At 36.4% G+C, this 16404-nt stretch overlaps 1 protein-coding gene across 1 annotated transcript in view; it reads right to left on the bottom strand.

The window, feature by feature from the left end:
- Positions 1-16404, bottom strand: part of LOC103592257 (serine/threonine-protein kinase MST4) — a 50236-nt gene that overhangs the window by 3135 nt on the left and 30697 nt on the right. Inside the window, exons 4-9 of the mRNA XM_008574902.1 lie at positions 9916-9972; positions 3957-4065; positions 3713-3870; positions 2688-2873; positions 1437-1585; positions 293-386 (exon numbers count right to left, since the gene is read on the bottom strand). Of these exons, the coding sequence (XP_008573124.1) occupies positions 293-386; positions 1437-1585; positions 2688-2873; positions 3713-3870; positions 3957-4065; positions 9916-9972 (753 nt within the window). The remainder of the gene's footprint in view (positions 1-292; positions 387-1436; positions 1586-2687; positions 2874-3712; positions 3871-3956; positions 4066-9915; positions 9973-16404) is intronic.

The raw sequence follows: 16404 nt of genomic DNA, 5'->3' as shown, positions 1-16404 counted from the left end.
CTAATTCCCATCCATCATCCAGAAGGTCTCTCAACTTCTAGGATTACAATAGCTATCTATGATTCCTTGGGCTTATGTATCTCTAGATGAAATGCATTTTAAAAATACCAAGCCACTTAAATAATTTCTACTACCTTAATTAGTTCAAAACTAATGACAAAGCATACTATATACATAGTGAGACAGACAGGCATTTAGGCCTATTGAATTGTAACAGGTTTTGGCCATTATAATCTCACTACATAGTTTGAAAAAGTCTGTTAGGAGGAAGTGACCATCTCCATGTACGTACTGCCCCATTCTGCAGTTTCTTTGGATCAGGCTTCTTTCGCACGGTGGTAAAACTCCATTCAGGATGAGTATTATTTTCCCTGCTGGTGGATTCCCTAAAGAGATTACCAAAGGTACCTCTATAAATTCCTAAATAATTCAGTTTGGTGAAAACATCAAATCAATGCAGGCAAAATCTGAAGAGATAATTGTCCCAAAGTTTAAAAACTCATAGTATTAAAAAGCATTTGATATCAATTTCAGGTGGATATTACATTTTACTAAAGAGCAGCAGTGGTTCTCAACTCTAAGTGTACATCAGGATCCCAGGTGGAGACCTCCTACCACATATAAATATCTGTCCCCTCAGCTCCATACTAAATGAATCAGCATCTCCAGTAGCATGGCTTGTGATTCTAAGGCTCTATGGGTGACTCTCATGTACAGCAAAAGCTAACAACCTTTAGAACAGGGTATAAACTACACGGATATTTTTTATTCCTTTCAAATGTTGGGCAGTTTCTCATAAATGTAGGAATGTGCAAGTATCATCTAAAGAAATTTGGTTTTGCTATTGTGCCAGTTCAGCCACTGAAGGAGTAAATTCTGGTGTAGCCTATAGACTCTCCTAGTCTAAATTAAGTTAGGGACTCAGAGGCTAAATTATTAATGTAAATGCTGCCGTTAAAAAACACTGTAGCCTTTTTAAGGGGGTAAAAATCATACATAAATATTTAAATAAACCAGTCTGATCATGGTTTGGTACGTGGCCAAGAGGTGGGAAAGGCATGGAGGTCAGTTCTCCACAGGGATTTTGCAGGTTATCATCAAGTATGAGAAGACATAGCTCCTTATTACTTTGGAAAAACTAATAAAACACCTATATAATCGAATCCTGCTCCAAAATTTTGTAATATACTCAAGTATCCACTAGGGGTTAGACCGAGACCATTTAAAACTAGAGCTATTCACTTCCAAGAAAAATGTGTTTTTAAATTCATTGTATTCCACAGAACTATGATTGAAAAAGACTTTCACAGTTTCTAAGGTGAAACCTCAGAATATGGTTTATATTTTATGCTAGAATGAGCATACTGGATCATAGCTAAAAGATATGCAATATTAAACTGGGCTACCTACATAAAAATTAAATAATTTGTACGTACGAATCAGAGCCCTCGGAATCAGATTCATCATCACTGTGTCCTTCTGCCTTCCATCTCTTAAATCGATCTATCAGTTCAGTCAGATAAGAAGTCTTCTTTGAATTTTTTACAATGAATTTGTGTTTCAGAAGTTCTTTAGCTGTGGGACGCTAAGGAAAAAATGAAGGATGCATGACTATTTCTAGGCTCTTTATTTTATGATTGTAAGGAGTGGTAAAAAATCATTTGAATTATTAAGCTGAAAGGTATAAAAGTAAGTCTGTGGACATTAGGACAACTAAAATGCTGTGGGAAAATAGCTAATTCTGTTTTAGAAGTGGCTCAAGGCAATCAAATTAAATTCGCTACTTTGGTACTTCAATGTGTTAAATCTCAATGGGCCGAAGGTAGCCTATCTACCAGCCTTCTCAAAAGCAGAGAAACACATGGCAGGATTTAGAAAGCAAAGTGAAAATTTAGAAACATTTCAAAATAATGCCTTAAAATACTTTTATTACATTTACTATAAATCGAAAAAAAAACTGATGAAAACTAGTAAGGCTGTAATTTTATTATCTGTGCACATCTTATGAACTATGAACCCCTAATTTTGTTGTTATTTGTATACATTTTATAATCCCTTCTTTATCAAGCATCAATTTCTATTGTATCTAAATGCAAGCAACTAGGTGCTGTGGAAGATACTCCCCTCTAGCTTTTTATTAATGGAAGTATGTCTATTAACTTAAAAATAGTTATATCAAGCTTAGACAATTCTTGTATATTTCTAGTCTCTAGACATCACAAGGCAGCTTTATTTTAGCAACAGTAAAACAACTGTAATCAAATCTGCCAAGTAAATGAGTGAGGCTCACTAGACTAAGTATACAACTTTACGCTGTAGTTTTTATACATTAAATAACAGTAGTTAAACACAAACATGACTGTTTATGAAAACACACCTGAATAAAATCATTGTGACTATTTATACATATAACTTTTAATAATGACATAATATAAAATGAACTTTATTTCTCAAATTTCTTTCCCCTTGAAATAGGAAATGATCAGTAGAATAAGGAGGAAGTTGGGGACCAAGAAAAAGATGCAGGGAGGAAGAAAGGAACTAAGGATATGGTTAAGGACTGAATAGAATTGGAAGGACCCTAGTCAATTTTCACACACACTACATTCTCTACTGTAGGAAAAGCCACCTTTGCTATAAGCAGATCTAATAGAAAATAAATAGTAGTAAAAACAATGTATACTCACAAATGATGGATCTTTGTTCAGGCAAGCATCAATAAACTCCTTAAAAGACTTAGTAAAGTCTCCAACGAGAGTTGGAGGATTGTTTTTTGGAATAAGAAAAAGAACTCTCATTGGGTGCATATCAGAGTTAGGTGGCTCTCCCTTGGCTAGTTCAATAGCAGTAATTCCCAATGACCAAATGTCAGCCTAAGGTAAGAGAAAGAAAAAAAAAATAATATAACACGTTGAAACTTCATTCCAATATACTGCCAGAAAATAGCCTGTGGAATCTAATGGTCACACAGTATTAAAGTATCTCAAGCAATGTGTTGTTAATAAATTGTTATTAATAGAATTTTATTAACAAAAATTTATTGAATTCCATACTTTGTGCCAGGTACCATTCTAGGCACAGAGAATTTAGGTGGTGAATAAGCCAGATTTATAAGGGGCTTACATTCTAGTGAGAGAGACAGATAAACAAATAAATAAATAAGTATGATGTCAGATGGTGTTAAGTTATGTGAAGAAAATAATAAAGTAAGGAAATAATAAGTGATAGGGTCAAAGGGGTTGCAAATTTACATAGGATGGCTAGGAAGACTTCTCGGTATAGGTGATGTTTAAGCAGAGACCTTATTGGGAGAAAGGTTATTTCAGAGAGAAGAACAAGTGCAAAGGTCCTGAGGCCAGAGTGTACTTGCTATGTTTCAGGAATAACCATGAGGCCACTGTGGCTGAAGCAGATAGAGTACAGAAGAAAGTGGTAGGAGACGAGGCCGGAAAAGCAGACAACAGCCAGATCATGTACATCCTTACATATCACAGGAAGAACTTTGGATTCGTTCCAAGTGGGATGGAAAGCCATTGAAATGAATACTACCAGCATCAAGGGAATCTATGATTAAGCAGCAAAATATAACATAATTCTAGCTTAAGAAACACTTGAAAAGGAAGGAAAAATAAGGCAGTATATTGACTAGGATAGTAATGCTATATTACATTTATTATTAAATGCAAAAGAGTTTATACAGGTAACACTTTACTTTTGAGTCATAAGCTGACTGCTGAATAACTTCAGGAGCCATCCAAAATGGAGTTCCCACAAAGGTATTTCTCTTTATTTGTGTATCTGTCAGTTGGCCGGCAACTCCAAAGTCAGCTAGTTTAACATCTCCTTGTTCTGAGAGCAAGACATTGGCAGCTAGGAGGAAAAAAGAAAAGAAAAAAACCCTCAGCTTCCCCAAAATGCATCGATTTTTCTCAGGTTCATATTAGACTTTTGTATACCTTTTATGTCTCGGTGAATTTTCTTTTCTGAATGCAGATAGTCCAGACCTTTCAAAATTTCCTTTAGCATGGTAGCAATCTGGAATTCATCAAATGGACCAGCTCGCAGCTTAAGGGGAAAAATACACACAACACACAACACACACACACACACACATACACACACACACAGAGGTATCAAAGTTTGAAAAAATAAAATTCAAAATCGATATCTTGTAAATAAGAGGATCACTTAGATATACGAAACAGTTCTGTTTATTAAGCCATTAGTTAAATAAGGAAAATTTAAAAATATGCAGGAAGAAAGCAAAAGAGTTAAGTCAAAGGGGTGGACATGTTTTTTTTAAAAATGATTAAATTTAATCTTGAAAGATAATATGAGCACTCTTACCTATATACTAGCTCCAAATTCTGAGGTTCCTGATTGTTTATATCAAAGATTTAACAAATACGCTTAAATAATGACGGAATCAGTTATCTTTTTTTCAGATGGAGAAAAATAAATCAGTTACTTAAATTCTGGCATTTGCCGTTAAAAGTTATTAAATATTGACACTGAACTGATTTTTTGTCAGACAGCCCATAAGATTTCCACAGCAACTATTCGATCACATAGGTTGGCTCTTGTAGCACAGTTCTTAGCATTTATGTGTTTCAATAATATTTGTAAGGAATGGAGCCTTTTTGAGACTCAAATATTAAATTTAGCCAAGAACAGAATAATTCAACTATTCAGACTTTCATTGAAAAAAATTTTCAAATCATGGAGGGATACTGTTTTTCAAATAAACATAACACATTTCCCTTTCTTTCCCCATCCCTGTACCAAAGCCAGTAGTTCCAACTGGACTACAAGGAAAGCAATGATTAGGTTTCAGGAGAACTTGTAATGGAATATCTGAAAATCTCTCTTTAAAATCAATGGTTATTTTAAAATTCTGGTACCTCATAAAGCACAATCAGTGGACTGTACAATATTATTACAGGAAAGGGTGGGAATCTAAAGTCAAAGCTGAGGTAGAGTTCTGTTTGCTGGAAGGCGGAGAGAGGTGGTGGAAATCAAACACTGCCCACTCTGCCTCACACTGGGAGAGATTCACAGCTCTTTGGCACCTTGTGTATTTCATCTTTCATGAATGCCATATTTATGCTGAATAAAAGGTACTTTCATGTTGAAATTTAACAGCTTAAAATAGAACCCATACTTCGCTCTCACCATTTAATATTAACTGTGGTCTGGCTATATTGCATACTCCAGGGATGTCTGTAATTCAGTAGGTCCCTTTCCTAGGTAACATTATCTACTTACTTTCAAATCTATCAACCTCCATGCCAAAAGATCCTATGTAAACAGTAGAGATTAAAATCATTCTAAATAGTAAAAATGGCATATTATTTTATTGATGGCTGGCAATGAAATTCTGAAGTACTACCAAATATCCAAAGGACAAATGTCATACTACTCAGAATTAGCACTTAGTATCACTGTATCATAAGACGTTGGCAGGGCCAGAAGAGGTATACCCTTGGTTACTTAAAAAATTTAATGAGTTTCCTGTAGGGGGTACTATCATTCTGAAGGACTTCGAAACATAGCATGAATAAGCCAGTATACTACCTAATACAGAATTTTAAAAAATAAGTGAAAACAACAAAAAAAGGGATCCTAAAGACCCATTAGCTTATTTGCTGTATTTTAGGTTCAGTTTAAAATTGAGTGTAAGTAATATCTCAATTAACTGGGTGCTGGAGAAGGATGGAAGGAAAGACTGTCAGGCAGGGAAATGGGTTTTTCTGGTTCCTTATCACACAGAAAACTGTCCCAAACCTTGTGGTTAAAATGTTTCCTCAGACAATGGAAATGATTAGAAAAGGAGAAAAAAGGGAGTTTAAAAGAGAAGAAAGGTAAAATACACGGAACAGAGGTTGTTTTTATTATTTCCAATACAACCTTGGAAGAGATAATGTCAAGATCTTGGTTTACTGTCCTTGGAGTGCATATTTGAACTTCTCTCCAATGATTGAAGACCTTGCTATGTTTCTAATAGGTAACACCTCTGCCCCCATGGCAGTGTACTAACCTTGTGTAATCTGCCTCTGTTGAAAAGTGAAGATACACAAGAGAAAGATATTTGCTCTTTCAAAGACTGTACACTTGTGGGCTCATGGATTTTCCCCACACTCCTTTGACTTCCAGCTAGTCCCTAATGCAGCATGCTATGGTATGTCATGCCTTCTCTTATGGTTAGAATATTGTTTCCACCTTTTTTCTTGGTGCTCATGTTTTATTCTATTCACCTAATTATATGTGTTTTTGTTGTAAATCCACCGCAATTCTTTTTGGAAAGAAGTTGGGTATAATAAATTCAATAAAATAATGTACAATATGCCCAAAGTCTGTTTCCATGCAACTAATTTTTTCCAAGAATGGGAGGGACTCTTGATATACGCACTATATAATGTTGACATAAATTATAAGTCATAATCTTATGTTATCCCATTGGTCAGGCACCAGTTTAAAGTGAGAAACACTCTGCTCAACATCCCTCTTGTTTTCTCTTGTTCCTGGTAGCAGAATCCTCCTCTACATCTAATCCTTTCTTAGATTCCCCGAAATGATAATATCCATTTGTAAAGGACTGTACATAGAGAAGAAAGATCACACTTTCTCAACATTTGCTCTCCCTATAAAGTTCAGTTCAATGAGGTTTACAATTGAGTCACAATATTACTAAATTTTAGAGCTAGAAAAACAAAACGAGATTTCTAATCCAATTCCTTCATTTAACATTCAAGGAAATTAAGGCACAATGCAGTTAAATGGTTTGCCCAATCTTAGCTAGTTAGTGGAACAACTGGACCTAACACCTAGGTCTTTTTTTTTTTAGTTGTATTTGTTTTTATTTTATTTTATTTTTTTCGTTAAATTTTTATTTTGTCAATATACAATGTATATGATTATTATGGCCCATCACCGACACCTCCCTCCCTCCTCCCTCTCTCCCCTCCCCCCAAGAATGTCCTTTCCGTTTGCTTGTTGTAACAACTTCAAAAAAGTATAGACACCTAGGTCTTTTTATTCTTAACCAACACTGTGCTAACATTTTTAATTCACTGAATTTATACTAATTGCTATTTGTTCTATTAGATAGAGATCAGAATGGCAGGATGAGATTAAGATCTCAAAATCCTTTCACTCAGAGACTTCATAAAACTGACCAAAATACTACTAGGGGATATAGATTAGGGTTGTTAGTTGGGGTTAGGCCAGTGTTCAATGCTTAACATTGCTATCAGTGATCCTGATATCAGTGATAGCTTTGCCAATGCTTGCAAAATGGGGAAGAGACATAGCTAGGCACACACACTACAGTCAAAGCAAGCTATTGTGTAAAGAAGCAAGTAAAAATATACAAGGAATGTTGATTCCATTGGACTAAAAATCCTAAATTACTTGCTGACCCTTTGTAATTCTACACAGCTCTTTCCAGCATTCCAGCAGATTTCAGGACTATCAAGGGGCATGTTAGCCACAGAAAAAATTGTTGATTCCAAAAAACTCAATAATGATCATTTTCGAATATGGTGTTCTGTTATATGCAAAGATAAGCTGAAGTCAGGGTTATTTCAATTATTTGTCATGTACTAAAAAACCAAGGTCCCTGTTTACCTGTGAAAGGTACCTGGGGTTTCTAATTGTGTCACAGTGGCTTTACCTTATTTTTTTCCGAAAATTTACTTTGAAATAAGCAGAGAATATATTCATGTTGTTGATCAGAAATATCCTCCATCTCCCCTTTTGAACTGGATTTTAATTATTATAATAGATGGATTTTTTTAAGTGCATCTTTTTTTTTTTTTCTTTTTGTCTTTTTTCGTGACCGGCAACGGATCGCAACCCTCAGTGTCGCGCCCGTACCGGACCGGGACCGGCCACGGGATCGCAACCCTTGGTGTTGCACCCGCACCTCGCTCAGCCAGTGAGCGGGAACCGGTCTGTATGTGGGATCCGAACCCTCGGCGGGAGGGCCGCTGCGCTCCCAAGCGGTGCACTGTAGCATGCGCCACCGGGCCGGCCCAACTGATAAATTTGGAAAGGGCTCTTAATATTTCAAAAGTGGAAGGAGGATTGCAGAGCAACTGAGAAGCTTCTTGTGGAGCTAATGAACAAACTATTGTGTAATAAGACTCTGTGACAAGGCAAATAGAAATGAGATCATTTAACTTCAAGAGGAGAATGAAGCCTGACTCCATATGCATGAAGAATTATTATATGAGAAACATCAGTGGTGTTTTCTCACTAGAAAAAAGAGAGAGAAAAAATTAACTGAAGCTTAAAGATATAAGAATTAGATAAGACACAAGGAAGGATTACCAAACTCAGCAACTGATTAAACTGAATTGAATTCCTAGTAGATGAGGCTACGCTCTCCATCAAGTTTTATTACCATTTCTTTAGAATAGTTTAAGTATGGTTCCTTCTGCCTAAAGGAAAGAAAATACCTTACAGTCATTTTTGTTCATAAGATTATTTGAAACTTTGAATCATTGACAGTAAGGGTTAAAGCCCTTTAAAAATATTTAATCACTTTCAGTTAGGAAAACTCATCTCCGCTTAAAAAAAAACAGAATTAAAATATTACTCGATGATCTTAATCAAAACACTTTCTTAGAAACAGCATACTCTATAATTTCAAAGGCAGAAGCATGCAGATAAAATCTAAGTCATATAATATTAAAAATGGAAGAGAACTAAGAAATAATTTAGTGCAACTTTGTGTAGTACAGCCAAGTCTGGGGGAAATTTATGTGCCTAGTTCATAATCACAGATTTAGTTATGAGTAGAGCCAGCCCTATAACCTCAGATTCTCATAATCCGGCCCAGTAGTCATTCTCCTACACAAAGTTGCCTCTTGTAAGTCATATTGAATTTTAAATATAATGTCATACTGAGGATTTTAAGGGAGAAAAACTCAACATTGATAGGATCACACTAACTTGGGGGAAACAATCAGTGTTTCTCAAAGTCATTCTGTGTGTGAACACATATTCATTGGGCAGGATTTTAGCACTCTCATCCCTGCCCATGGAAATGGCAATAGAACTTCCAAATCGTTGTGATAATCCACGGCGCGCCATCGCATTTCCAAATGACCTACAGAGGGGCAGAGAGAACTCTGTAGAGAACTGGATCCGTAGGCCTACTTGGTCAGAATCCTAGAACCACTGTCTTAGTTGGGACTGCTGTAACAAAATAGCACAGACTGGGTGGCTTAAAGAACAACATTTATTTCTCACAGTTCTGGATGCCAGGAAGTCCAAGATCAAGGCACTGGCAGCTCAGTGTCTGATGAAGGTACTCTTCCTTGGTTTGCAGATGGCCTTCTTCTCACTGTACCCTCACATGGTAGAAAGAGAGCTACAGAGCTCTCTAGGGTCTCTTTTATAAGTGCACTAATCCCATCCATGAGGGTTCCACCCTCGTGACTGAATTACTTTCCAAAGGCCCACCACATAATACCATCACATCTGAAGTTAAGATTTCAACATATGAATTTTGGGGGGACATAAACATTCAGTCCATCATAACTACTTTTAGTGACAGTTATCTCAGTTATATATTTTTTAAAAGTCTAAGAACACTCAGTCTTTTCTGGAATAAGATTGCAAAAGTCAAACTCAAATCTGACAGCAATTGACACACACCCACTCCTAATTTGGGGGACTTTGTTTTATTAAGCCATTTGCCTATCTTATATACTCTTAGAATGTCAGTAACATGCTCAAACCTACAATAAAACTATATCTACATAAGGGTAATGGTCCTGAAGAGTTTAATTTGAACATATTAACTAAAGCAATCACTTAGCTTGCCCAAAAGCCATTGCTTACTTCACTTAAAAGAAAAACGTTAAGGAATGGCTGCAAGTGCATGCGTAATTATTTTAAAATACTTACAAGATCCAGTGCTGAACCACCACCCAGGTATTCCATTATTATCCATAACTTTGAACCCTGTGAATCCATGAAACAATTTAATAATTACAAACCTGAGCCAAAATAACATACTAGGAAAAATGTTAAATCTCACATACTAATGCACTGACTCTAAAATACAGGTTAAAAAGTGGCTTGGACCCAGAATATATTATTTTCCCATAGAACATTACAAATAAAATTAAAGTTCTGAGCTTAGAAGCCCCCTAACATATTTAGTCTATGACATAACTAAACAAATAAAGGTACTGCTTGCTACTGTCAAACTATTAGTAGTTTTTATAAAACCCAGAAAAAAAAACCCCACATCTTTAAATTATTACATTGAATGATGATGTTGAAAGGAAATGATAGTTACGTTAAGGAAAAAGGAGGTAAATGGAGACTTGTAGAAATTTCAAATGCTTCCCATGCAATTTTAGAGTTTGAGGACACTGAATATTTTGATTTCAATTTACAGGTTTCATTTGTTTTAATGTACTTGACAACCTTTATCAGCCATGATTAGTGGGTATTTTTGGTACGTATATGGAACCTAGAAAGAATACTGTTTACTTCTCCTCTGTTATAAATAGATGAGAAAAAGAGAATGTGTAGCTTAAAAACAAATGATTACTCCAGATGGAATTATCTTCACTGTGTCCTGAAGAAGAAGAAATGGGGGTCATGGGGGATGCATTTGAATTCTAAAACAGGTCTGTGTACACACATGCGCACACACATATACTCAGCTCTATCAGTTAAACATTAAAATAAACCATTAAAACCTTTTTTTTCCCCCAACTATAGCTTGAAATACTGGGGATACCTCTCCATACCATTTCATGAGTTGTATTCTCTGAATTTTTGCAGGACCACAGAGCAGACTGGAAGTGGAAGAGCTGGTTTTACTATACTGGCAGCAGCCAAGTTGTGAATGTACTGTGTTCCAAAAGTCCATTTTTAAGTAAGATGTTTAGAATTTGAAAGCATTTTCCCATAAAAATAGTGTTTAGGTTCCTTAGGTAGTCCTCCCAAAAGGCAACTTAACACAAATGTATCACTAGTATAGCATGAAGAGTACCAGAGAAATTCATTATTTATACCTTAACAATTTTTCTAGAGAAAAAATATATCGTTTTGTGTTTCAACTTGACGTACCAGGAACACATCTCTCACCTTTACAACCCCAGCTGTGGGATGAAGATTCCCAAGCTACTGCCAGTAGCCCGCAAACTCTAAGTACTCAGGAGTTCAATTGAAAATTTCCAAGCATCTCCGTGGGGCTGGGACTTTATCAAGACAGAGAATGGCCTCTAGTGACACAATAATGAGTGCCTAGGAGATGGTGGAAGGTTGAAGAATCAGAGTTGAGTTGACACTGTAGTTTCGGGAATGGGATGTGGCCTAGGGTTAGGAATCGGGGAGGGAGGGTTCAGTTAAATGAAGACAAAGAGATTCTCCTTCCTTGATGCTGACACTATGTAGGGTGTATAAGAGAAAGACAGGAACAGTGCTCCCCTACCCCATCCACCTCCTCCACTAATCTTGACATCCACTCTGTCCTGCCAAAGCATGGCAGCTTGAACTGAAGAAAGAGCTGAGAGTCTTTAGCAGTGGTGTCTATAGTAGGAAAGAGAGGAAATAAATACCCACAATAGCAGGCAGGGAAGAGGAGCAGTTCTATGAGTGGTTCATGGAATTCATATTTATGTATACAAATTAGGCACTCAGAACCTGAGAACGGAGAACCTGATGTATACTTTTTTCAAGAGAAGAAAAAAGTGGTTCTTACAACGGCGTACAGCTTAAGAAGTTTTTCTTTGGCCACACTTGTTTCTAACAAGTGCTGTACTCTAACATATGAATTCAGAAAGCTTCCCACTCATTTGACATTTAAAGGAAAAAGATCTTATAAAACATGTTTATCTGTTTTGCAGTTCTGCATGAATGAAAGCACCTGTTTTCCAAGTTAAAAACAAGGTGTGCTTTTTTGTTTGTACCAATTCAATAAGGAAATTTACTGTCTTTGTGTCACTGAAAAGTATTCATAGAAAGCTTGAAATGTGGCTTTACAAAGCAGTATATACTAATGAGTTATTAAAGTTACGACTAAGCAACTTCCAGATCTGAAAATAAGCCTTCCTACCAGCAAGCAAGCTGTTTAGTGGAACTAGGACTTCTCTGAGACAGGCAGGGGACCAGAGCTACCTGATAGCTTTTCTAGCTGCCTCCTTTTGACTGCCACTTCTGGTGACAAGCCTTTACTGCAGGACAACCATAGGTCTGAACATTTAGAAGACTGCTAGGCAGCCATGAGTCCTAAGTGGGCACTGGTGGGAATGGCGAGCAGGTGGGGCTCCTCCCTGCTCAAGGAAGCTCAACCCACAGAGGCTCTTCTTACCAGTTCCTTGCCCACAGCAGTTCTCAACAGCTCAATGAAAGCACCAATCACAAACAAAACAAACAAACAAAAAAACTAGACATTATGATCCTGTTATTTTGGTGGACAACAACTTCTATCTTTGATTGGTAGTAAAAAGATGTTAGTGTTGGAGAATGCAAATAAGTGTGTTTGGTTTGCTTCTTAAATAATTTAAAAGGCTAAGATGGTATCTACGTACTGGTTTACAATTCCAAAAGAGCCAAGTGACTGTAAACCATAAACATAAACCCAGAACGTTTAGACATAGGAAGTCCCTGAAGGAAAAACTCCACTTCTCCACTTATAAAAGGATCCACACATTTGAACAATGTGTCGAAGGAATAAGTTTAAAGTCTTCCATTAACATGGGTGGCCAGTCAGGGGTTAGGAAATTGTTCCCAAATGCAGAATGCCTAAAGAATAACTGCTCTACAGTTGTACTAGTTAATGGGAAGGAACTGTGGCCTAGTGTTAACAAATTACTGGTGTCTAAAGTAACAACTTTGTCACCCCATGAGGCCTTTGAACCTCAATTGTTTACCACTAAAGCAGACACTGGCCAAAGAGGGACGAAATGTTACTGTGGAACTTGGAATTCACTTGTCCATAGAAAAAGCACCCATTATATGTATTTGAGAGAGCATTATTTGTACTATATACATGTTGAATTAAGTGGGTTAGTCTGTTAATCCAATAGCCAATCATAACATTGACCAAATAAACCAGCAATGGATAATTGAAATAAGCCAGTCACAAAAGGATAAATACAGTTCCATTTATATGAGGTACTTGGAGTAGTCAATTTCATACAGACAGAAGACAGAATGGTAGGTGCCAAGGACCGTGTAGAGGGGGGAATGGGGAGTTACTGTTTAATGGGTAGAGTTTCAGTTGGTAAAGATGTTCTGGAGATGGGTGGTGGTGATGACTGTGTAACAGTGTGAGTGTATTTAATGCCACAGAACTGTATACTTAAAAATGGCTGAAATGGTAAATTTTATGTTAAGAATACTTTACCACAATTAAAAAAAAATCACAGAACATAAGATTTTACAGCATAGCAAGGGACAGTAGAGATCTTGCCTAGATACGGTTAAAAATAGTACCATCTCTGAACTGTTTTCTTCTAGTTTGGAATGCCTTGTCCATACCCCCCCCCCCCCCCCCCACGAAAATCACATTCAAGACCTAGTTCAAACGCTACCTCCCCAGTTTTCGGGTTATTGCACTCGATGTACCCATAGATAAGTAATATGAGACAAGTTAGAAATACATATCTGGGGCTAAGGAAAGAGGCTGGAACCAGAAACATGAATTCAGAAGTGGTCAGAATAAAGTGGATGAGACTGACCAGGGCAAATATGCAGAATGAGAAGAACATACACAGTCAGCACTCAGTATAATAAATGTCTGTTGAATCGAATCTAACATGAGGCTTCTAAGATGTGCATTATGTTAAGCTTAAACCTATTCTTATTTTGAGAAAAGAACATTTTAAGAAGGAGAAAATTTTTTCTGTCCTTGATTTCCTTCAAGTTTTTATAACAAAACACCAAAATAATTTTAAAAAGAAAAGACTATTCCAGGGACATTGAGCATACTGTATATGTAAGCACACACAAAGTTTCAGCAAAAAATCATGATAAGGCCACAGAACTGTACAGACTCTGTTCTAGAATATTTTATTTCATTCATTCAATTCTTTTTTTGTACATACTGGTAGTGGTGTGGGGTGGGGCAATATTTTCTTAACATAAACAGAAATCTAAAGGCAATTTTCAGCAGCAAATAAAGGCATGATTCAAATTCTACTCCATGCCTGACTAAGCTTCATTTTAAGATTTACATTGAACTAGAAAAATATTTAAAGATTATAAAAGATTCTTCCAATATTATGAGATCAGAAGGGAAGGGTTTGCTTATTTTAGCACTCTTCATAAAGACTAACTTTGTCTGTCAAGAAAATCTGCAGTGAGCTAAAATTAAAGGAAAACACTGTGGTCATACTGATGTGTTTGTCTGGTTTTCACTCTTGTTTTTAAAAATGAAGTTGTACAGTGAGCTCAGTCAAAATGAGTACGTAGTACATTTTTGCATGTCTCAGGGAAATCGTTACAACTGCACGTACTTTCAGAGAGTATATAATTTTCTCCCGAATGCAATAACCTTTTCCTCCAGTTTACAGTGAGGTCTCGGTTATGTATGATATCCTGTGTAATGACAACCTGAGAAAAGCCCATATCCTACTTTGCTCAATTAACCTGACTCACAAAATCCCCCATGTCACCTGAAATGGAAGGACGGGCCACGTACATAAGTTCGACTGATAATGCAGTCCCCTGATGATATGAATAGGATGTGGCCTTGAATCATGTCGACTGCTTTAAACAGAACCCTGTTATGTTTGATGTGACTTTAGTTAAGAAAAAAAGCGCAAGCCCACACAGTCACACTACATTTTAATATAAATGGAAAATAAATGAGTTGGTCAATTTAAGAGAGTGATTTAAATAGTATGAAAAGGTTATAAGATCATAGGATATTCTCTCTGTGTGTATATACGTACATCTGTATAGAGGGATATATGTATATATACACATATGTATTTACTTTAAGTAGATTTGGTACACAAATTAATATCAGTATCAACCAGCTGTGCATTTCTACAGTTTTATTATGAAACATGTTATTCAAAATAGTCATAGATTTTAACTAATGATGAGTAAAGGAGATAAAAATTATTCAGTTTAATCCTTCAAGAAGACATCTTGGACAATGGTTTCATATCACTGACTGGTATGGTATGACATTCTATTATCAAGATTCGGGACAAAACAAAAAAATAGTTTATATTTATTTAAAGACTAAGTAACTACTGGGTAATTAGTACATGTATACTACTGTGCTGGGGGCATTTTTTAAAAAGTGAAATCTTAGGAATAAAAAATACAAACAGAGCTGCAATTCACTTTTCATGAGTACTGAATATGAATAAACAAAGGCTATAAGCAACCAGTAAAATGGCCAACACCATATCAGTACTGGTTTTCAGTATAATATTGAATAGCCCATTTTAAATATGGCTTATTTAATATTTTAAGTCAGTCACCAAAAATAGCTTATCTGTTACAGGTGCCTAAAAATAGCAAGAGTTCAGGTTTGCTCTAGAGTGGGTCTGGAATTACCAGGATACAATCCAGAAAGAGTAAACCAGAATGAGCAAATAAAACACACACACACACACACACACCCACCCATATTCCTGGGGCTGCCTGCAACCAAGCCTGTTATGGGATTTAGGATGGGGACTTAAAACTGAGACTGAGTGATCACTCATAAGATTTCTAAAAAAGAATATGACCTGCTAAATTAGATTTTTAGGGAACAAATATGAAAGCAAAATTATGCCACAAAAGACCAAACATTATGTACGCAGTAAAACAGAGTAACAGCTAACACTTGGAAATAAGTGCTCAAATTGAACGGAAATTACCAGCATTATCACCTCCTCTTAGAGGCCTTTTCTTCACGTCACCCCTGAAAAGGGCAGAAGTGACTACTTGCTTATTTGTGCTTCATCTGTACCTTGTACATACTTTAAATATAAAATGAGCACCATTTTAGTACAATACTGGACTGTGAGCTCCTTGACAGGAGGAGTGAGTTGTTCATTTTTATATCTTCATCACCTAGTACAGCGTATGACTCATAGTGGCTGTTTGGCTCTTTAATGATTCATTCCACTGTGCATTCATTCCACATTCATCTAATTCATGTAATATTCGAATAAATCAGGCTTTGTAAAAAGGCAGTGAAATTGATGATAAACTTCTACATCAGTATTTACTAATACAGATACAGATAGATCAAGAAAAGCATGACGGAGTGGGGTTACCAAGATGGAGGAGTAAGAGATACCAGCCTTCATCATTCCAGAAAAAATAAACATAGACAACTATCCACAAACCAAAATGACCCTGGGAGGGCTCAAGGGCCCATTTAAGAATCTGCAGCATCTGCAGCAACACAGAGGAGGGAGGGAGGGA

Source organism: Galeopterus variegatus, unplaced genomic scaffold (assembly GCF_000696425.1).
Source record: "Galeopterus variegatus unplaced genomic scaffold, G_variegatus-3.0.2 Scaffold1116, whole genome shotgun sequence".
In the NCBI taxonomy this organism is placed as follows: Eukaryota; Metazoa; Chordata; class Mammalia; order Dermoptera; family Cynocephalidae; genus Galeopterus; species Galeopterus variegatus.
Note: the sequence above shows the minus strand (reverse complement) of the source record. Positions and strands in the feature narration are given on the sequence as shown.